Source organism: Balaenoptera physalus (genome assembly GCF_965194825.1).
Source record: "Balaenoptera physalus genome assembly, chromosome: 4".
Lineage (NCBI taxonomy): Eukaryota > Metazoa > Chordata > Mammalia > Artiodactyla > Balaenopteridae > Balaenoptera > Balaenoptera physalus.
The window spans coordinates 78,993,060-79,015,147 of NC_138891.1; the positions used below are offsets into that span (position 1 = coordinate 78,993,060).

The 22,088-nt window shown below is 42.9% G+C and overlaps 1 protein-coding gene across 4 annotated transcripts; it reads right to left on the reverse strand.

Annotated features, from left to right (window-relative positions):
- Positions 1-1,079: 1,079 nt before the first annotated feature.
- On the reverse strand, positions 1,080-20,097 carry FBXO40 (F-box protein 40). 4 transcript variants are annotated; one of them, XM_082459402.1, is made up of 6 exons: positions 19,854-20,097; positions 19,631-19,721; positions 17,223-17,338; positions 9,777-9,809; positions 6,973-8,883; positions 1,080-4,488 (listed from the first exon to the last, which is right to left on the reverse strand). In XM_082459402.1, the coding sequence occupies exons 3-6, from the start codon at positions 17,226-17,228 to the stop codon at positions 4,333-4,335; spliced, it is 2,106 nt and encodes a 701-aa protein (XP_082315528.1). In that variant the 5' UTR covers positions 17,229-17,338; positions 19,631-19,721; positions 19,854-20,097; the 3' UTR covers positions 1,080-4,332. The 4 variants fall into 4 exon arrangements, with proteins under 4 accessions (XP_082315528.1, XP_082315526.1, XP_082315527.1 ...); XM_082459400.1 differs by having other exon boundaries at positions 17,223-17,343; XM_082459401.1 differs by having other exon boundaries at positions 17,223-17,360.
- Positions 20,098-22,088: the final 1,991 nt, after the last annotated feature.

The window sequence follows — 22,088 nt, forward strand, 5'->3', positions numbered from 1 at the left end:
GAGGTAAATAGTACTTTTTATGCAGCCCTCAATGGTCCTGACTCTCATGGCTCCAATTCTCCTTCCATCTTTCAGGGATATCCAGAAAACTCTCTCCTCCACTGCCCATCACTCTGCACCCTGGGTGTCAAGGGCTGTGCCCTTTCCTTAGACTCTACTGATACCCAGTCCAAAACAAGATGGGCCTGGGGAATGGCAGTAAGGTAGGGGAACAGGGGCCAGGAAAGGTCCACGATAAGACAGTTCAACTTCTGCTGGCTTCAGCAGTTGTGAGAGGCCAGCCACTTTCTGCCTGGGAGTAATGACTACACTCTTTTAGTGCATAATGATTCTTGAGGCAAAAGCACAAATTAGGGGAAAGAAAGGAGGAAAAGATTTAGCCAAGAAAAAAAGACAAAAACTAAAGAAACAATGAGGTGTTAAGAGGATTTAGAGTGACAGTGGCCTCTACTAGAAAAAGTCTAGGCTTCCTTGTAGCTGGATGAATGAAATCCATGGTCATGTAAGAAGGTAGATTGAGGAAGCTCATAAAGTTTCTGTGTGGTCCAGAGCTGAGGCTGCTGATAGGAGAAGAAGTGAGGACCTTTGGATGGCCAGTGATAGGCAAAAAGCAAATCACCAAGCAAAGTATGGGGATGAGGGAGAATGAAAGGCCAGGACACGGTGAGTTTATTCTAACCCCAGGCCATTGGGCTCGGCAAGGTCTAGAATAGGAGATCCTAGGCAAAACCAAAATCAAATCGAAATGAAAGTCAAGGATTTGGTATAGGGGATCTTTGGTTGGTGGAAAATAGAAGTCTGTGCTATAACTGGTATCTGAAGTTGGGTTCAGCTTTCAAAGATGGAGAAGACAGTGGGATCAAGGAAGAGCTAGGATTGGTGTCTGAGACCCATAGTTGCTGCAGGACTTTATAAAAGTTCATTGGTGAGCTGTGCATGTGCTTAGAGCACTGCATCCCTCAGGCTCATTCCTTGGCTTTTCTTCAAGACACACACACCTTTGTTTCCACAGCGACCTCTATGCCAGTGAGTCACACATCTGTCTCTACACCTCACTTATAAGATTCACCCAGTTAGACTTTCAGAGTGAAAAGCAGCTTTTATTTCTGCCTATAGAGACATTGGGGTTTCCAGTGTATAGAGGTAAGTCACACTAGATATACACAATCTCATTCTTCACTTCAGTTTGATCTGACATCACACATAGATCAGACTTTTGCAGTGGTTTTATTCTTACATCCAAGTTCCACCTTGCTTTTCACTTTTCCCTTCATTATAAGACAGAAACTTCTTTTCCAGATCCTTGTATTATTAAGGCAATAAAGTCCTTTCTGCCTCAGTTCTATAGACCTCGCCCTCCACATTCGGCTGATCTCTACTTGGACTGTCTTTCTTGGCGGTGATTCTCTTCAAGGGCTCTGCTCGCAGACACCTCCCTGTCCAGGCTCCTGTTCTTGGGTCCACAGTCCCCTTTCACTCTCCTTAGCTGCTTCTTAATCTGAAGCCGTGTCTAGCCGTCTTGCTTCTCTCAGATGATGCTTGCTGCACGTGCTGCTCACTACAGCTTCATCCCACTAATCAAATCATCTGTCTACTCCACCGTCTCTCTAAAAGGCTTCCCTTTTTCTCCAATTGCCCTCTCACCATAAAATGTGCTTGATTGTGTAGGCCAGTGGATACCTGCAATACTCTGGTTTCCTGCGACATATACAATTAGATACCTTGTAAAATGTGTTTGATGATGTTGATCAGCTCAGTATTGTGCTGAAGGCAGCAGCTGGGAAAGTAAAGTGTGCCTGGAAGGGTGGGGCCCACAGAGCAGTGCGGTTAGTCTCCTGAATGCCCTCCCGAACCCTGGGCTGCCCAGAGTGTCAAGGAAGAGCCCTCTGCTCTCTTCCTTTCTCTGTACTTCTCATCCAGCTCACGGTAGCCCCAGATTTTCACCTCCCTTAGTCTACAGCTCCCCTTGCTTTCTTTTTCTAATAAAATAAGAAACCCAAAATGGATTTTCAGAAACTTCTTCCTCCATGTAGGAAGGACTAGATTCAAAACACATGGAACTGAACCCTGGATCGGTTCCTTTTCTCCCACTTCACTGCTTAGCTGTCGCAGTTATTCATCTTCACTGAATAAAATCTTAGCTCACACTCTAGTTATATTTTTTAGAAAATGGCGCCTTATATACAAATGTGAAATATAAACCAAACAATAAGGATTAGGAAAAATAGAGTTACGTTACTGAATAGTACCAAGTGGCACATTATAATGGAAGATAAGCATACTTCTACTCTGGGATTTGCTCTAATGCCTTCTTGACTCTTCTCAAGGGTGTCATCTACTTCATCTATACCAGCTCTGGACCATGTTCAGAGGGAAAGCCAGGCAATAACAAACATTCATATTGACTAGACTCTTTTTTGTTGTTGTTGGTTAAATTCTTTGTTCTCTGCTTCCCCACAATGCCCATCCTCCTTTTCCCTTCTTTCTCACTTGCTGAGGACTGCTAGGAAAATGGCATCAATTAAGGAGAGAGGGTTAGGGTTAGGGCTAGGGCTAGGGTGAGGGTTACGGTTAGGGTTAAGATAAATAGCTCAACCTTCCTGGCTTTAGCTATACCTGGAGAGCTGATAGGATATACTTTTTGCACTGTGACCCAAGGACGTGAAGCCACACCAAACAAACCAGCTCCATTTGGTTCCCAACTTAAAATCATCATGTGTCTAAAACCTATTTAGTAAAGAAAGAAGAGCTACATGAAATCATGACCATTGTAGATAACTAGGTGAGATAAGAATTTGCTGTACTAAAAAGCTTATCCTAATTTACTGCCATTGGCATGTCATTCTTTAGGGCAGTTGTTCTCAACCAGGAGTGGTTTTGCTCCCAGAGGATTTTTAGCAATGTCTGGAGACATTTTTGGTTGTTATAGCTGTAGGGGTGCTACTGGTATCTACTGGATAGAGGTCAAGGATGTTGCTAAACATCCTACAACACATAGGACAGTCCCTTATGACAAAGAATTATCCAGTCTAAAATGTCAGTAGTTCCATGAAACCCTGCTTTAGGGGATGCCAGTATCTATTGTGTATTTTTATTTTACTTTTGTTCTCATAAGTTTTAACTATTTGTTACCAAAACCCAGAAGTGTCACACATTTTTGACAGAATGCAGTCATGGCCAGCAATAGGTAAGAGCAATTATAGGGAATCACTATGTTCAGATATCTTCCTTCTCAAGATTCCCGATGGGGTACTCAAGTGATGTCTAGGACCTGGCGACTGGTACCACAGGAGCTGCAGTGGGCCTTGTCTGGACTTTTCCAGATGCGAGGTCTCCTTGGGCTACCCTGTGCATTCTGACATGACACTGAAGTTGGTGTTAGTGTCTCGTGATCATTTCACTTAGCCCAGGGTGGTGCTGGCCCGTGCCTGTGGTCTCCCTAATCCAGACGGATAATATAATTTTCAGAGGAAAAGAACCTTGACTCTCAAATCACTATTAAAATGTTTGAAAGTAGGCTCTGGCTTTTGGTCCTAATTTTCTCCATAAATATAATATCTCCTCTGGATTCTTCTTCATTTTCCAAGGCTGTCCTTCTATATGTTGCCAAGATTCTACACAACAATCTCATTCTAGGACCTCATTTCCACCTCTCATCCTGTGGCCTTTGGTGTCCTCGAGGCTGTTGTGCTTAGCCTAGGTCTCTATTCTTTCAGGCTGTTTGGACTGTCTGGGCTTAGAGGCAGTGGGGCAACTAAAAAAAGCCCTGGACTTGACTGTCAAGACAACCCCAGGTCCAGAAACTTCAAACTGTGCCCTTCACCCTGGGTGCCCTGGGAGGCATGTCAGTCCCCATCCCTACAATGCCTACTCCATATCATTGAAAGTGCTTATAAACTGAAAAGCTCTCCACAAAAGCACAGGCCTGTGCTGGTTATGGAATTTCACGGCTCTCTCATCTCCTAAGGACTTGGACTCATCTTCCAAATGGCCTCAAGTCACCTATTTAAAATACTTCACAGACTGATTTATTTAGAAAAAAAGTGGTGGGGGGGGAATAAGTTATCAGTATGGCACTATAGCAGTTATACAAGCCATGGCTTAGGAAATTCTTCGACCTTGTGCAGCTGCTCAGGTTTTGAAGGACATTGCATGTTCCAAAACACCCAGATAAGCACATTTGCAGTTTACAGAAGGAAGTCTTCAAAACCAAACTCTGTCGAACTTTCAGTAACCCTGAGTGGGAATCCAAGAATGGTGGCTTCTGAGCCTTTAGTAGGTGTGTCTTCCTCTTGGTCTGGCTTTAAAGGTGGTGACTAAAGTCTCTCAGGCCTACTCACGGGGCTGACACATGCTGGTCAAAAGAATCGGGTCAGTCTTGTGTTCTACAACGTTGAAAGGACAGGACTTCAGGTGCTCAGACATGGAGGCAACTTCATTAAACTCCCAGCTCTTGATTTTGGAGAAGAGGCTGCTGAATTGCCAGATCTATGAGGAAAGAGAGAAGCTCCAAAGTAAACACTGGGGTGATAACCCTCAGGCCGGCTTTGTTTGAACAGTGTGGGGAAATGCCTTTCTGTTCTTCCTGTTCTTAGATTCCTGAGAGTATTTAGTGGCTGCAGCATACATTTGTTAGTCCTTTCTCCAGCATCCAATTCCTAGTTCCCCCTTCCAACTGATAATCATCCCAGCCAGCCATGTGTTGTGTGGAAATGACTAACACCAATCTGCTTATTGACATACACCCTTCCCCCATCCCCCACCTCCCCAGGAACAGTGGTTAGTTCTAGAATAGACATATGGTTCAAATCAGGACAACCAGGGCCAATGAGACTCTACTCCAGAACTTTTGTTTGTGATACCAAGAAGCAGAGTCTCTTTTCCCCTCTGTGCTTGAACTTGGAAGCTAAAGTCTTAGGAGCTTCTGGCAGCCACCAGGGACCATGAAGGGAGAACTGTGTCTTAGAGTGGAGCCACAAGCGAGGAAGTAGAGATAAGAAATAGAGAGTAAAACGGTTATTTGGGGGCATTTTGAGCTGCTAGATCAAGCCATACCTGAAGCCATCACCTTTGCACTCTTCAGTTATATAGGCCAATAAATTCCCTTTATTGTTTGTCCTGTTAAGTTGGTTTTCTATTGCTTAAAACTAAAAGTATGCTAACTAATAAGAGTCTCACTAGAACAGAAACCTTAGGAGAAATCTAGAAGTCTGGCACTCAAATCCCTGTGGGCCTTTCCACCTAGGATGTGGTGGCAAAGCCACTAGTTTTAAAATCTGGCTATGAGGATAGGCATAATCTGATATCCTTCAACCTGATCATTTCACCCTCAGTTTCTTGTCATTGTTACTATATAAGAAAAGTGTATCCTGTGATCTTGGAACTATTTCCCTTTGTACTTTAAAAGGCCATTTTAATATGAGCCTTCTTTAGCTCCAACTAAATTCTCTTTCTTCCTTTCTGCAAGGAAATTAGTTTGTCCCAAATGATATTTAAGAGTGGTCAGCAATCACTGAATTGGGAAAAAATGTGAGCCAAAAAATAATGAAATTTCTAGTATGTAACTTAAATTATTTGCATTTGATTTTACAGAGGAAGATATTAGGTAGTTCTAGATGATACATTGTATCTTGGCGATACAGTTCCCAAAGGCAGGGTCTTAGTCTCATTCATGTTTATCCCTAACACATGGTTGGTTGGCAGTCATTATCTAACACATGGATTGCAGGCATGGATTCAAGCATGAATTCATGAGAGAGAGTCTGATAATTATTTTTTGAAGAAGACTGCTCCGGGAATGAATAATAGAAAATATGCAAGATGTTTTAGACATAATCAATAAAAATAGATGTAAACATCTCCTAACTCCCCAATACCAGTTCGCATATACCCACATACTGGGAAGAGACTCAACAGTGAGATTTTGGAATTATTGACCTAAATGGGCATCGTAAATTTGTGATTCGCATTACCAATATATGTACCATAAGAGAGGATGCTACGGCACCTTGGATATGACGAATTGGGAGTTTCACTTCTATACAGTACAAGCCAATAGAACTTATAATACAGTTAAGCAAGCCTAACCTGATTGGGAAAAGGGAACGAGGTTTTTCCAAAGGGAAAGATTCTTTGATCTATACAGCAGAGTTTTTTTAAAAAATTAAATAAGCATTTGAACCAGGGGAAATCAGTGGACCAAATTATTTTAGAATTTCAAAATGAATTCAACAGGGGCAAAACTTGTTTGTAAATAAATTAGTTGACATAGGGCTGAGGAGAATTTGTTGGCATATTGTATCAGTTGGAGTCCGGGCAGAAAACAGATGGCACGCTCAAACTGGGTAATCTGAAGAGAATTTTATAAAGGAATGATATACAAATGTGTGGGCAGGGTATAGAAAACCCAGGCTAGTAACAATCTAGAGTGTTACTACCCTAGGCCTGAAAGGGAGGAAGGAAGTCAATGGAACCCAGAATCGGTAACCTGTGTGGAGAGAGCCATCAGATACAGCTGGAGGGACATGGCCAGTGCAAAATGTCGTGCAGGGGAGAATGCACGCAGGGAGGAAGCCAGAAGAATAGCTATGTCAACCTCACTCTTCTCCCTCCTGACCGTCTCCTGCTGATACACTCCCGTTAGATTAGCCCAACTGGAAGCTGGAGGGCAGGGGAGCTGGTTAAGCTAGTCTGTAAAGATCAGCCTCCTGGGGGACAGATCACGATGGAGAATGGATCATGTGAGCAAACGGAAGACATGCAGGACACATACATAAATAGGCATTACCATTTGTATTGCCATTTTTAAGTTTATGGGTCTGTCTCCTCTACTGTGCTGACCTCCTTGAGTTCATAGACTGTGTTTTATTCCCAGTAACCTAGTACAATCTGCCTAGTACACTGCTTGGTGCACAGAAGGCCCTTAGTAAATACTTGTTGAATGAATGAATAAGTGAATGACTATTTACTTGCCTTTCTGTGAACTCTCCACGAGGTGCCTCCATGGGAATACCTCTTCTTCTTCCACTGCAGGAGGACCATCCCTCTCTCTTGTAACAAAGTGGCACAGATATTCCTCATCAGCACGGACACCTGGGAGAGCTGGGATAGGCTGACGCTGTCTAAGAACCCAGCAATGTACTGCAAAACCTCCAGGGGCAGGCTGGTTAGAGAATTCTGGCTTTTTCCTTCACGGCCTGAGAGATGGCTGTTCCCTCCCTCACTCAGCTCTGAAGCAACCTCCGGCTTGATGGCAAAGGTCTTGAGCTCCTGACTATAGATTACTTTTGCCTTTTGCCCTGGGGGACAGAAATGGTTTTGAATAAAGGTACATCCCAAGTAGGCAAGGGGGCATCGGTGCTGGAACCAACCATTGAGACATGACTGAATGTCTGTGTGGACATTCTTGAAATGTAGGGGGAATTCATCCCTCCTGAAGAATTTGTTGCAAGTGAAAGTAAAGGCAGAACTGCTCTTGTTGTGTCTCCTGGTCACACACTCACTGTGGAGCTCCATATGGAGCCCATTCAGGTTGGCAGTGGTTAGAAGGTCAGCCAGCACCGTCCTGGAGGAAAATTGTTCTGGCTCAAAACTGTTTGTCTGTGTAGCAAAATCCATGAACAGCCCATCAATGCTCCTGGATTCAGAGATGACATGACCTTTGAGTTCTCTTTCCAGAGCACACAGCAGGGTGGTCTTGATGAGATCTGATTTGGGCAGGTCCTCCACAGTGATCCCTAAATCCAAAGTATCTACTGCCTTGTGTTCACTTGGCCTACAACTCGACAAGGTGTCTCTGAGGTGAGCCCGCTTCCAGCAGTAGCTCATGGGAACTTTGAAGGTGTAAACAGTCTTCACTTCCTGAGCCTCAAGATTGCCATAAACAAAGTCTTTCTCTTTAGGTGTACAAGCAGGCAACTGACCAAAGTGAATAAGCATCCTCCCATTGTGCACCAGGTACATATTATAGTCCTTTGCATCCATAGCTGTTTTCAGTCTTTCCAGAACACCATCCTGCCAAGGGGCAAGCCCTGACTTTTCTATGGCTGCATGAAAGTCCCGCTGCTTCTGGTCTTCCTGTGTCTCTTTCCCTTTGGCAGCGCTCTCTTCTACTGTGTTGTTGCTGCTGGAAATCTGTTCTTTCTCTGGGCCGTCCCTGCTCGTGCCCTCACTGCTCACTGATGAGCTCGTTAAAGCAGAGGCCGCGTGCTCTTTGCTGAACATATTTTCCCACTTGTCAAACTTGGCTAGGTCCATCCCTTCTTTGGTTTTGGCTAATACCTCTCGTTCTTCTTGACCCAGCTCTGCCACCTCTCCGTTCGTGGTTGACAGAGAGCCGCTTGTTACCAAACCAGCATCTGCCCCGCCCACCGCTCCTTCCATTTCCTTCCAGCTGGCTTCACCATTCATGGTAGGTTCCTCTTCCATGGGTTTTCTAGCTTCTGGGAAAAGTTCTACCATTTTCAGAGATCTAAAGAGGACCTTCTGGTCTTGGAGGGCCAGGGCTGTGTCCAAGCACTCTTCATTGGGGGTCTCTTTCATGATGTTCTCGTGAAGGGCTGTTTCAGAGTCCACGTTTGGCCAGCGGTTCCACTCCATCGAGCAGCAGACCACGCTGGCGGGGCACGCTTGCAGGTGCTTGGCCAGCTTGTGGCGGGAAATGGAAAGGGGGCAGCCAGATTCGGAGTTGAGGCACGGAACCTGCTCTAAAGGGCACAGGAGCTCGTGCTCTGCTTCTTTGCACATGTGGAAGGTAGCGCCGCAGGACAGGTGGCAGTTTATCACCAGGCAGGAGACACCAGGCTCCACAGGCATGTGGCAGTGACGGTTGAAGCATCTGTCACAGTGCCTGTGCTGCCCTGGTGGAGGCCTGCGCGCCCTACGCTGGAGACACCAAAGGCAAGGGGAAAGAGAAAACAAATGACTGCTGGAAGAGAAGCTCTATGCATGTCTGTGAGTGTTTAAGTTTTAATTGACTTATTTCCTGTTTATTCATGTTTATTGTAGGAATCTTGAAAAATATAGAAAATCATAAGAAGAAAGCAAAAACACTCATAATCCCACAACCTAGAAATAACAGCTATCAATACTCTTCTCTTTATTTTCCAATAGTTTATTCTATGCATTAGCTGTGTTGAGAATAGAAAAAAAACAAAGGTGAAAGTAATGGGCTACAAGGTTGACAATTGCTGTTTTTGAGTTGTGGGTTGTGGAGGATTTATATGACACAGTTAATACTATGAATACAATTTTGCGTTCTGCTTTAACTTGCTATTATGACCTGTCTAGGCTGTTTTATTAATTTTTCTTTGCAAACTTTCTTCATAATGGGAGTGTAACATTCCAGAATGAGTGTTCTGTCATTCATTTAACCAACTACCACTAGGGGGTATGCTGGGAGGACATGGGGCATGTCTGATTTTGTTCACATCTTGGTCCCCAGCACCTGTCACAGGACCTGGACCATTGTAAACACTCAGTAATATTTGCTGAATGAAGGAATTGTTAGCCATTTAGATTATACCTGGATTTTTTGCTTTTTCATATGTAAAATTTTACTAAAAATCTTTGCTCACAGATCTTTCTCAGGTCTCTGCTTTCCCCCTATTCTGTGTCGGTTTCTTCTAGGTTCTGCTCTAGCATCTCTGGTTTGGCAAAAAGCCAATATATATCATCAGACCAAAAGGATAAATCTGCCAGATGCTTGGGCTACAGGCTAAATGAAGCCAGACCTGGACCTGTGAAAGGTAAAGTTCCAATAAACACCTGGTACTTACCATAGCTTCCAAATTTCTTCTTGCTTTGTAACTCTAGGGGAAAATATAAAAATACAAATATGAATGATTAGTAAGAAAAGTATTTTATCTGTTTTAACAGGGGCCAAAGAGACTTCACGTATTCTTCCACCACCCTGGAGGTAAGTGTCCTGGTCCACATTTTGCAGTCAAATATACTCTACCTAGATACAACAATTGTTAACACTTTGCCCCTTTCACTTTCTCTCTCTCTCAACACACACACACACACACACACACACACACACACATACACACACACATTTTTTGCCAAACCACTTGAAGATAAGTTGCTGATGTCATGACACTTCATCTGTAAGTACGTTAGCATGTGTTTCCTAAGAATAAAGATATTTTTTTGTAACTACAGTAACATTATCTCACCTAAGAAAACTAAAAATAATTTTCTAATATCATGTAACATGCTGTCTATATTCAAATTTCCCCAATTATCCCCAAAATATCTTCTGTACTTTTTAAAAAACAACTCAGTTTTGAACCAGGATCCCTTTAAGGTTAATGTATTACATTTGTTTGTTAAATCTTTTTAGCCTCTTTTCATCTGGAAAATCCCCCTCAACTTTTCTTTTTTAGAAGAGACAGCCTTAAATCTCAAGGAAATTGTATGCTAGTTCATTCATGTATTCATTTGTTCATCCATTCATTCAACAAACGTTTTTGATTACCTACTATGTGCCAGTAAGTAAGCATAAGGGTCACCTGGACTGCTTGTTAAAGTGGCTTTAAACACTATTGTTCATTAGAATCAGCTGTGATTCTTGTTAAATATATAGATCCCCACTGTTCAATATGGTAGCCACTGGCCACATGTGGCTATTTAAATTTAAATTAATCAAAATGAACTAGAATTAATAATTCAGTTCCTCAAGTCGTATTAGCTACACTTCAAGTGATCAGTAGCTACTCTATTGGACAACACTGCTCTAGATGCTGGCTGCACCCCTGACCTGAGCGAAGGGTGTATCCTGGAATTTACATTCTTAACACATTCCCCATCTGACTCATGCACTATAAGTGTGAAAGAGGGATCACGTCAGAATCCCTCTTAGGGTATAGAGGGATACCCCATACCCTAATAGTCAGCCTGACCATCAGTAGCTTCAGGGCTAACTAGAAGATTAATCAGACAGAGAGGGAGCTGAGCAGAGTGGAAAGGCTGTGAGGGTAGGACTGAGATGGAGCAGAATAGGATCAGGTTAAGAGCACATCTTTTGGATGCAAGAGTCTAGCTACTTGATCTTTTAACATACAATTTAACATTCAGGTAGGCTCCTGCCATATTCCAGATCACTCCTGGGGGGAAAAAGCCCATTATGGACTTGTAGAAATTCATAAATATTAGGCTCAAGCATCTAGAATTATTTGGTACTCAATAAGGAACCATTTACCATTGTAATTGGGGTGTTAACCAGTAGTAGTGGAAGAATGGAGTGGAAAGACCTAGAGTTAGAAACTGCTATGTAGAGAACATGATGGAGGCTGAGATTGTGAGACTGATGACAGTAGAAATAGGCAAGATGAGACAGACAGGAGACATTACAAGGGAGGATCAACTAACATTTTTGTTTCTGGCTGGAGATGGGGGAAGAAGAAGAGTCAAAGGTGATGCCAAGAAGGTGAACTAAGAAGAGAGAATGTTGGGTGTAATTCTGAGAAAAATAGAGGTCTAAGGAGAGAACTGTTTTGGGAAGAAAAATGGGTCCAGCGAGTGTAATACAAGTTGCTTTAGGTGATGACAGATCATGTGGGTGGGAAGATGAGGGGTTAGAATATAGAGGTGCAGACTTGAGAATTATCCACTTAAAAGTAAGAGGAAGCCATAACTGGGGAAGTGAGAACACAGAATAGAAATCTGAGCCATGAAGGTCAAGGCTAAGTATGACCACTTTGGGGACAATAAGAAGAAGCAGAGCCAGAGAAGGAGAGACCAGTGAGCTAAGAGAGTCAGGACTATGTTGCCAGATGTAAAGGAAAGGGTGAGTGATGGCCTCCAATGCTGCTGTGAGGTTAAGAACAGGGAAGACAATGCCACTGCTCATGGCAGGTCCCCAAAGAGCTCTTGCCAGAGCATTTGCATTTCAGCTGTGAGGTGGGACCCTTGGCCATTCAAAATCTAGTGTTTGTTTGGAGTCGAGGAGAAAGCTATTAAGCACACACTCCAATGTTGGCAGGGCCTGTGCCCTGGCTGGGAGAATGTGATCATCTGCTTTCTATTCATAACAGACATTCATCAAGAATAGACTCTGGATGACTCAGGGTCCCCTGTTGGTTTTTAGGTGGGGAAGAAGAGGCAGATCACAAATGGAGTAAGGTTATGTGAAAAAAGCTAACAGCACCAGGAATGTCCAACTTCATATTTGCCAGCCGGGTTCTGTCACAAAGTTGAGCCCAGTTTCCAGCAAGGGCAAAGCAGCCCTGGCTAGTTCTGTGCACTCAATGTATGTAGTGAGAACTCTGCCCCTATCAGCAGGCATGTGTCTGGCTGGAGGGAGAATAGTGATGAACTCTAAGCCCAGTCATTTCTTTTTCTCCCTCTTCTTCCTCTTCCTCTTCCTCTCCTTCTCCTTCTTCTCTCTCTTCTTTTTTTAATTGAAGAATAGTTGATTTACAATGTTGTGTTAGTTTCAGGTGTACAGCAAAGTGATTCAGTTATATATACATCTATATCCATTTTTTTCAGATTATTTTCCCTTATAGGTTATTATAAAATATTGAGTATAATTCCCTGTGCTACACATTAGGTCCTTGTTGCCAATCATTTCTTATCCTTCAGCATTATAAAGATGGTTCTTAGCAACAGCGTTATTGAAGCTGGGAACATTTGTGGTGGAGTCTTATTGCTCTCCATCTTTTTGAGGTTATATGAAAATATTCCTTTAAGAGAAAAGAAAAGCAATGCAGGCAGGCAACAAAGATGGTGTTGCTTTATGTTGCTATTTAAAGATCTTCTGCCAGGCTCTGGAGCTACCCCAGATGAGTGACTTTGAGAGAAGGCATGTGCTGAGCAGAAAGACACTGAGTGGAGATGACTTTGTGGAGCCATTTGGCAGCAGAGGAAAGGAGAAAGACAAATATAGCCTAAGGGCATAAAAAAAAATCACATCTGAACCTTTTGTTGTATATCTGGGGGAAATCTTTCCCACTGAGATAAAGGACAATCCAAAATTGTTGATAGTCTGATTATTGCTGGAGAAACAGTGTAACCAATCATCCTGGTTTGCCTCGGTGGGGTCTCTCCTGGTTTGAGCACTGAAAGTCCCAGGTCCCAGGAAACCTCTTATTCCCAGGCAAACTTAGACAGCTGATTGGTCACCTTAGGTTGGCGTCAGCTGGTGTTGCCTCAATTTAATCAGATTAGATTTATCATTGGTTGTCTTGTGACATGAGATGCCCTGTTCTCCCAGTTTCTGTTCCTGTGCAGTGACTGGATTCTTATCCTCCATGGGGTCTGTCTGACTTTCCCAGATGGAGTGATTTCTCCATTTTGGATGTCATAGTGGAAGAGAAATAAAATATTAGTGCTTAACATGTGCGTTTACATAACATCTCATTTAATCCTCACAATAATAATGTGAGGTGGGTATTACCATCTCCAGTTTACTGATAAGGACACTGAGGCACAAAGAAGCCTAAGTTTGTCTGGCTTCAAACTCTACTGTCTGCTACCTCACACTGTGTCCGTCAGAGACCCATAGAGACATTTGTGGTCCATCTCCATGATTTGGGGGAGAATGCAAGCCCATGGCTAGAGTCTGTAAGGGGAAAGCCTTTTTTCCCCCAGTTGGGGCACAGAAAGGTGTCTACCTGTATAATCTTTCCAAATTGTAGAGAAGCTGGATGCTGCACATTAGGAAGCACCTCCATGCCTGTGATGAAGTTTATTTTTTTGGTCCCCCTCTGGGCCACAACCCATACTGTGCCCTTCTGAATAGAGGAAACAGGAAGACTGCGCAGGTCCCATGCCTTTGCATCTCAGGGAATACAAATGTGGCAGGGAAGATTTTTTAAGGTTAAAAATCTGCACTATAGGGACTTCCCTGGTGGCTCAGTGGTTAAGAATCCTCCTGCCAATGCAGTGGACACGGGTTCGATCCCTGGTCCAGGAAGATCCCACATGCTGCAGAGCAACTAAGCCTGTGCACCTCAACTACTGAGCCTGTGCTCTAGAGCCCACGAGCCACAACTACTGAGCCCGTGTGCCACGACTACTGAGGCCTGCGCACCTAGAGCCCGTGCTTTGCAACGAGAGAAGCCACTGCAATGAGAAGCCCGCACACTGCCACGAGGATTAGCCCCCCCTCGCCGTAACTAGAGAAAGCCCGCTCGCAGCAACGAAGACCCAAGGCAGCCAAAAATAAATAAATTAATTAATTAAAAACAAACAAATTTTCAGGTGTTTATCTGCCGTTATCGTTAAAAAAAAATCTGCACTATAATATGGAGTCTGACATTTAAAATGAAATACCTACCAAATCAAAGCATATAGATTATAGAAACTCTTCACTGTGAAAAAGCTGACAAAATTCTATGCCTGAAACAGAGTATGGTTATCCAGGTGACATTTTCCCCTTCAGTTTCTATGCCCCTATATTCACCTTTAAATTCTTGCTTCCTGTCTGAAAAGGCAATACATACATTCCCTCCTCTTAAAAATGAACTTCAATCAAGTCTATGGCCAAAAACACTCTCCCCAAAATATGTTTGTTTTTTTTAATGTACCATTTTGACCATTTTTTTAAACATAAATTTATTTATATGTTTGTTTATTTATTTATTTATGGCTGTGCTGGGTCCTCATTGCTGCACACGGGCTTTCTCTAGTTGTGGCGAGCGGGGGCTTCTCTTCGTTGTGATGCACGGGTTTCTCATTGTGGTGGCTTCTCTTTGCAGAGCATGGGCTCTAGGCGCGCGGGCTTCAGTAGTTGTGGCACGTGGGCTCTAGAACGCAGGCTCAGTAGTTGTGGTACACGGGTTTAGTTGCTCTGCAGCATGTGGGATCTTCCTGTACCAGAGCTCAAACCCATGTCCCCTGCATTGGCAGGCGGCTTCCCAACCACTGCACCACCAGGGAAGCCCCCAAAATTTGTTTTAAAGTTCTCCTGTCTAGAGGAGACAAAGTAATATAATTTAGACTTAAATAGTTGAGAGAGCTGCACAGAACTAGATTTTACTGATTGTACTGTATGAAGTTTAACTAGAATATGAGTAGGTAGAAGGACCAGGTGCGTGAGTTTGGGGGATGAATATTTCTTTAAAGAAATAGAGGAGAATTTAGAAATTGTCAGGGGAGCAGACACTATTTGACGCAGGTTGTGGTGCTTTGCGGATCACTCAGAAAGGAGTAAGTTAATAAGCAAAGGCAAGTCAACTAGAATAGTGGTCCTTAAAATGTGGTACCTAGACCAATAGCATCAGAATTACCTGGGAACTGGTTAGAAATGTACATTATTGGGCCCCACCAAATCAGACCTACTGAATCAGACCTACCAGCTGATTCTACTGTAAGTTCAAGTTTGAGAGCTAGATGAGCCTGATATTGTGCCCCAATCACAAAGAAACTACTGCCCAGTTAGGTGGGAAGGCCTAGGAGAAAGATCTGTAAAGGCAGTTGGCAAATCTATCCATTTCTTTCAATCTCCACCACCAGGCCCAGGTCCAAGCACCATCATCTCTCATCCAGTCTGGAGAAATGGCCTTATAATCAGTCTTACTTCTCCCATTTTGATGCCCATTCATCAGCAGAAAGAGTGATTTTAACAACTTTTTTTTTTTTTTTTTGCTGCATTGGGTCTTTGTTGCTGTGCGCGGGCTTTCTCTAGTTGCAGGGAGCAGGGCTACTCTTCGTTGCAGTGCACAGGCTTCTCATTGCGGTGGCTTCTGTTGTTGTGGAGCACGGGCTCTAGGTGAGTGGGCTTCAGTAGTTGTGGCACGTGGGCTCAGTAGTTGTGGCACACAGGCTTAGTTGCTCCGCGGCACGTGGGATCTTCCCGGACCAGGTCTTGAACCTACATCTCCTGCATTGGCAGGCGGATTCTTAACCATTCTTAACCCAGCAACTTTTAATTTTAGATCATTACTTCCCTGCTTAAAATCTTTAGGAGATTCTATCCCATCACAAGGAATAAGCTCTGATGTCCTTTTCTTGGCCCACAGGGCCCTACATGAATGTCCCTTGCTTGCCTCTTATACCTCACCTCTCGCCCTTGAGCACTTAGCTCCAGCCTTGCTGCTCATTCCTCATTCCTGTACTTGTTCTTTCTCCCAAGAGAATTGTTCCCTTGATCTTTAATTGCTTATGGGTTCCTTCTTGCTATTCAGATTTCACCTTACCTACTACCTCCACAGAGTTCTTACCTGACACATCCAATCTAAAGTAAATTAATGAGGGAATTCCCTCGTGGTCCAGTGGTTAGGATTCCTCTCTTTCATTGCCAAGAGTGCAGGTTTAATCCCTGGTCAGGGAATTACGATCCCATAAACTGCACGGAGCGGCCAAAAAAATTAAAAAATAAAAATAAAATAAAGTAAATTAATGAACACTCTCATGTTCTGCTGAGTAATTTTTGACAAGTTATTGAATCTCCCTAAAGGTAATTTATTCATCCATAAAATGGGGCTCATCATAACCTATAGGATTGTGTGAGGATCAAATGAGATAAGGAACGTGTCTAGTGTACTAGAGTCACTCAACTGTTCATCCTTCCTCTATCAGGAGGGTCATTCTCATGGTTACTACCCTTGTCCAGACCTTATTTCTTCCCATTACATCACTCCCAGAGCCCTTGGCTGGTTGTTCAATTTTTAGTTCTCCCCCACTCCAATGGATCTTACATACACTGCCAGCTTAATCATCCTCAAACCCCATTAAAAAAAAATCTTACCTCACTCCTTTAAGGATGTGAATCTCCCTAATTTCCCCCACTTTTGGGCCCTTGTAAACACCACAAAGCAGTCATTTCTCAAGCACTTAGGAATTCAAATAGTACAGTATCAGGCCCGGAGGACCTTTCAGATGCCCCCAAGGCAACTTGAAGGCCTCTTTGCTTCCCAGGCCTCAAGTTCATAATTTTAATTGTTTACCTACATTAGTTTGTTCATTAATTTGAAAAGGAAGGTTTTGGACTTCCCTGATGGTGTGGTGTTTAATAATCCACCTGCCGGTGCAGGGGACACAGGTTCGATCCCTGGTCCAGGAAGATCCCACATGCCATGGAGCAACTAAGCCCGTGCGCCACAACTACTGAGCCTGTGCTCTAGGGCTCGCGAGCCACAACTACTGAAGCCTGTGTGCCTAGAGCCCGTGCTCTGCAACAAGAGAAGCCACCGCAATGAGAAGCCCGCGCACCGCAACAATCTGAATGCTGCCAGAATTGTTTGTAGGAGGTTACACTTGTTCTCAACACTTACAGTCATAGAATCAGAAATCTGGATCAGATAGATAAACAGAAATCCTCTGCTCTGGAGCTTCTCAAACTTCAGTGTGCATAGGAATCACCTGGGCAATCTTTTTTGAAATGCAGCTTCTGATCTGGTAGAACAAACGTTCTAGGAAAGGGTCTAGGTTAAACTCTTCATTTTTTACAAGAGAAACTGAGGCCCAGAGAAGTAATGTGTCTTGCTTATGCTCCCACAGTCTCTGACTCTAATCACATGCTTTCCTTTTTTCTACTTCACCTTGATAGTTTACTGAGAAATTCTGTAGAAACCACAGTGCCACACAGAGCTACCTGCATGACGATGACCAAGGGCATGTGGGCAGCTTAGATGGTACCAAGGGCAAAGCAGGACAAGGCCTGGAAGAATGAGGAAGAGGTGGTGACCAAGTGTCACTGGCCAACAAGGTCATGAGAAGGCATAAAGCAGGTATATTTAAATCACTGACTCAAGCACTAGAGAATGCAATTAACAGAAAATAGTTTTAACGTTCTTCACTATAAAGTTAGTAGGCAATCAGGGTTGGTGTCAGGGAGATATTTTTAGGCAAGGGGCCCTCCCAGCACCCCTCACATGATGTAGCGACTGTTTTGCCTCCTCATGTGGCTAGCCCTGGCAATAATTATTTATTCCTGAGCTTTAACTTTAGTGGAAGTGACAAGGTCAAGAGTTAAAGGACAGAGATGAACTGTTAACCTATTAACCAGCCAATTAATTTGTTACTTTAATTATACATTGTTAATCTGTTTCCCTGCTATGGAGATACTTAATTCTATGGAAAGAAAATGTATAAAGTTAAATATTAAAGTAATCCCTTTGCATCTTGAGATTTTAACACAACCAGTTGGCTGAGGATAATTCCCACATCTGGTCCCATAATCCTGGGCTTTCAGGCTATGATTTCAGCCCTTTCACGATACCCTAAAAACCATCCGCCCTCAAATCTATTCAACCTCACCATCTGCAGTTCTGTACCTACACTAGAAGTCTCTCTACCTTTAAACTTTCTAGTTATTTAATTAGCTAGTTAATTCTCATATCTTGTACTTATATTATTAGTTTCAGTGTTTTAAATTACTGTTTTGTATTGGCCAAGAAAGTGCAAACTAGATGGATTATTTAGGAGTAGCTCTGAGTCAGCCGGTCTGGTTGGTTACTGCTAAGCTAACATGCCCATCTTGCTAGGAAAGTACCTGGTATACCCCTTGAAGACCTTTGTGCCATGGAAACTCTGACAAAATTAAATGAAGTTAGGCAATTATACACAGTGCATTTGATTGTGCCTAGCAAACAGGCATAATTATAACCCAGACACCTATAGCAGAGTTATGGGATGCATCTGGAGGTTACAGAGGCAGGCAAGAAGGAACCAGGAGTTAAGGTGTCTGGTGGTAGGTCTCCTTTTACTTGACATTGGTGGCTTTAGCCTGTACACTGCAACGTTCAGAGTGTACAGAATCCCTTTTGCTGCACAGGCCACTTCCTAGGATGTCCTTAGCTGAACTTTTAAATATATAACACTAAAGCGAGGTCCAGAGGAAAACAGGAAAATAAACACTGCTCCCTTATCCCTGCCAATTTGTTTGTGCATGCAACACTATGCTGTTATTCCCAAAGCTAGAAATAACCTATCTACACTTTAAAGTGTTTGACTCCTCAAGTATCATTAATCATTTTACTTTTGTCCCCCTGGATTTGCAAGTTTCAAATTTGTGATAATTTTTGGTTTGCATGCGTATACCATTTTTCAACTTGTAAAATACTTTCACTTCTATTCCATACATGCATTTGGATTCAAGAGAGCTGGGGAGGAGTGAGTCATGTTTAGGGAATATTGTTAAAGGAAAACAGGTTTTAAACTCTGCAGGCAGAATTTAAATAATATATGCAGTAAATACAACTGTGCTAAATTAACTGGTAAAGTGACACAGGTGATGGAATTTAAAGTACATGAGAACGACTTGCAGTTAACATAGCAAATGCTGATTGGGGAAAGATCACAACATTTGGACTTCAGAAAACAGAAATCCTGGGTTCTGGGCCTTCCACCTATTTCCTCACCACCACCATCCTGAACCCCCATCAATACTGTGTAACCTTAGACATAGCACATATCCACTATGGTTGATTTTAGGAGAAAGAGCCTAAGCTGTTAGAAAGCAGGTCATCTCTTCCTGCTCTAAGATTTTAGATTCAAAGCAGGAGTTTACCTATGGCTGGGTCTCATTCTCAGTGCTAACCTTTCCTCCCCCATATGTAACTAATTTGCTTAACAACCCTCTTACTCAGAGCAAAAAGGTGATATGCCGCTCAGCCTCTGCCTCCATGTTCACCACTCTAAATTTTCCCTTGATGAACCTGCCCACATTTGAAAAGCTTACCTTAATGGCATGGGCTGAGTCAGCATCTGCTGCACTTGTGTCCCTTGATGGTGAGCAAGTAGACTGCCGGAGGTGGCTCGGCGTGCATTGGCTGCAGCAGAGGACAGAGTTTTGTCGAGGAGGTAGGGAAAGGAGAAAAAAACTTCAACAGAAATCGTTCAAGTGTTTTGAAGTTAAAAATAAAACTATATCACAAGGGGCAATGTGACCAGGCTCAGCTTACGATTTTTTCTTTCTCCTGTATTTGCCCACACTCCGTCTCTGTTGGCGTGGCAGTTAGCAGGGGAAGCCGGAAGGCAAGTGGGGTTTTATATCAATGGGTTTTCTTTCCCTTGAGGAAGAAGGAAAATCCTTGTAAGAAGAATCATTTCAAGGCCCGAGCAGCCTCTCAAGGTCCTGTGCATGTGGTTGGCAGATCCATCTGTGCCCACAGTGGCTGGTGGAGCACTCAGGACACGCTGCTGCTCTAATTATAACCGTGCCTTCACCTAAACCTATCACTGGCTGAGGCAGCAACTTGTGTAAGTGACATGTGGTCCTGTTTCTGTTTCTCCTATTTCTTGCCATGACAAGTGACTGTCCTCTCCTGGCCCTCTTCTTTCCCGGATGGTAGGGAAAGGAAGATTTTGTAATTCAGAAATCAGGCATAGAATAAGTCCAGTCTGAGAAAATTAGAGGTGGTAGGAGGCTTAGCTATCACTTAGTCCAACTCTCTCATTTTACAGATGAGAAGACAGAGAAGAGAAAGTAAATTGTTCGCCTAGATCTTCCAACACTACGTTGAAAAAAAAGTAGTGAGTGGTCGGGACTTCTCCGGTGGCGCAGTGGTTGAGAATCCGCCTGCCAATGCAGGGGACACAGATTCAAGCCCTGGTCCGGGAAGATCCCACATGCTGAGGAGCAACTAAGCCCGTGCGCCACAACTACTGAGCCTGCACTCTAGAGCCCACGAGACACAACTAGTGAGCCCACGTGCCACAACTACTGAAGCCCGCATGCCTAGGGCCCGAGCTCTGCAACAAGAGAAGCCACTGCAATGAGAAGCCTGCGCACCATGACGAAGAGTAGCCCCTGCTCGCTGCAACTAGAGAAAGCCCGTGTGCAGCAACAAAGACCCAATGCAGCCAAAAATAAATAAACAAATTAATTAATTAATTAAAAAAAAGTAGTGAGTGGTCATCTAACTTGTTTTCTAGATATGTTCATTTGTGTTATATTCCACATATAAGTGATATCATATGGTATTTGTCTTTCTCTTCTGACTTCACTTAGTGTGGTAATCTCTAGGTCCATTCATGTTGCTGCAAATGGCAATATTTCATTCTTTGTTATGGCTGAATAATATTCCATTGTGTATATATATACCACGTCTTCTTAAGCCAGTTGTCTGTTGATGGGCACTTGGGTTGCTTCCACGTCTTGGCTATTGTAAATAGTGCTGCTATGAACATTGGAGTGCATATATCTTTTCAAATTAGTGTTTTTGTTTTTTCCAGATATGTACCCAGGAGTGGAATTGCTGGATCGTATGGTAGTTCTATTTTTAGTTTTTTGAGGAACTTCCATATTGTTTTCCATAGTGGCTGCACCAATTTACATTCCCACCAACAGTGTTCAAGGGTTCACTTTTCTCCACATCCTCTCCAACATTTGTTATTTGTAGACTTTTTGATGATAGTCATTCTGACAGGTGTGAGGTGATATCTCATTGTGGTTTTGATTTGCATTTCTCTAATAGTTAGCAGTGTTGAACATCTTTTCATGTGCCTGTTAGTCAGCTGTATGTCTTCTTTGGAGAAATGTCTATTCAGGTCTTCTGACCAGTTTTCAATTGGGTTGCTTGTTTTTTTGATATTGAGTTGTATAAGCTGTTTGTATATTTTGGATATTAACACCTTTTTGGTCACATCATTTGCAAATATTTTCTCCCATTACATAGATTGTCTTTTTGCTTTGTTTATGGTTTCTTCTGCTGTGCAGCAGCTTTTAAGTCTAATTAGGTCCCATATGTTTATTTTTGCTTTTTTTTCTTTTGCCTTAGGACTGATCCAAGAAAATATTGCTATGATTTATGTCAACGAGTGTTTTGCCCATGTTCACTTCTAGGAATTTTATGGTTTCATGTCTTACATTTAGGTCTTTAAAGCATTTTGAGTCTATCTTTGTATATGGTGTGAGGGAATGTATTAATCTTATTGTTTACATATAGCTGTCCAGTTTTGGTATCACGATAATACTGGTCTCAGAATGAGTTAGGAAGTGTTCTCTTGTTTTTTAGAAGAATATGTAAAGGATTGTTAATTCTTTAAACATTTAGTAGAATTTAGCAATGATGCCATCTGGGCCTGGACTTTTCTTTGTGGAAAGTTTTTAATTACTAACTCAATCTCTTTACTTGTCAAAGGTCTATTTGCAGCATTTCTATTTCTTGTTGAGTCAAATTTGGTATTTTGTGTCT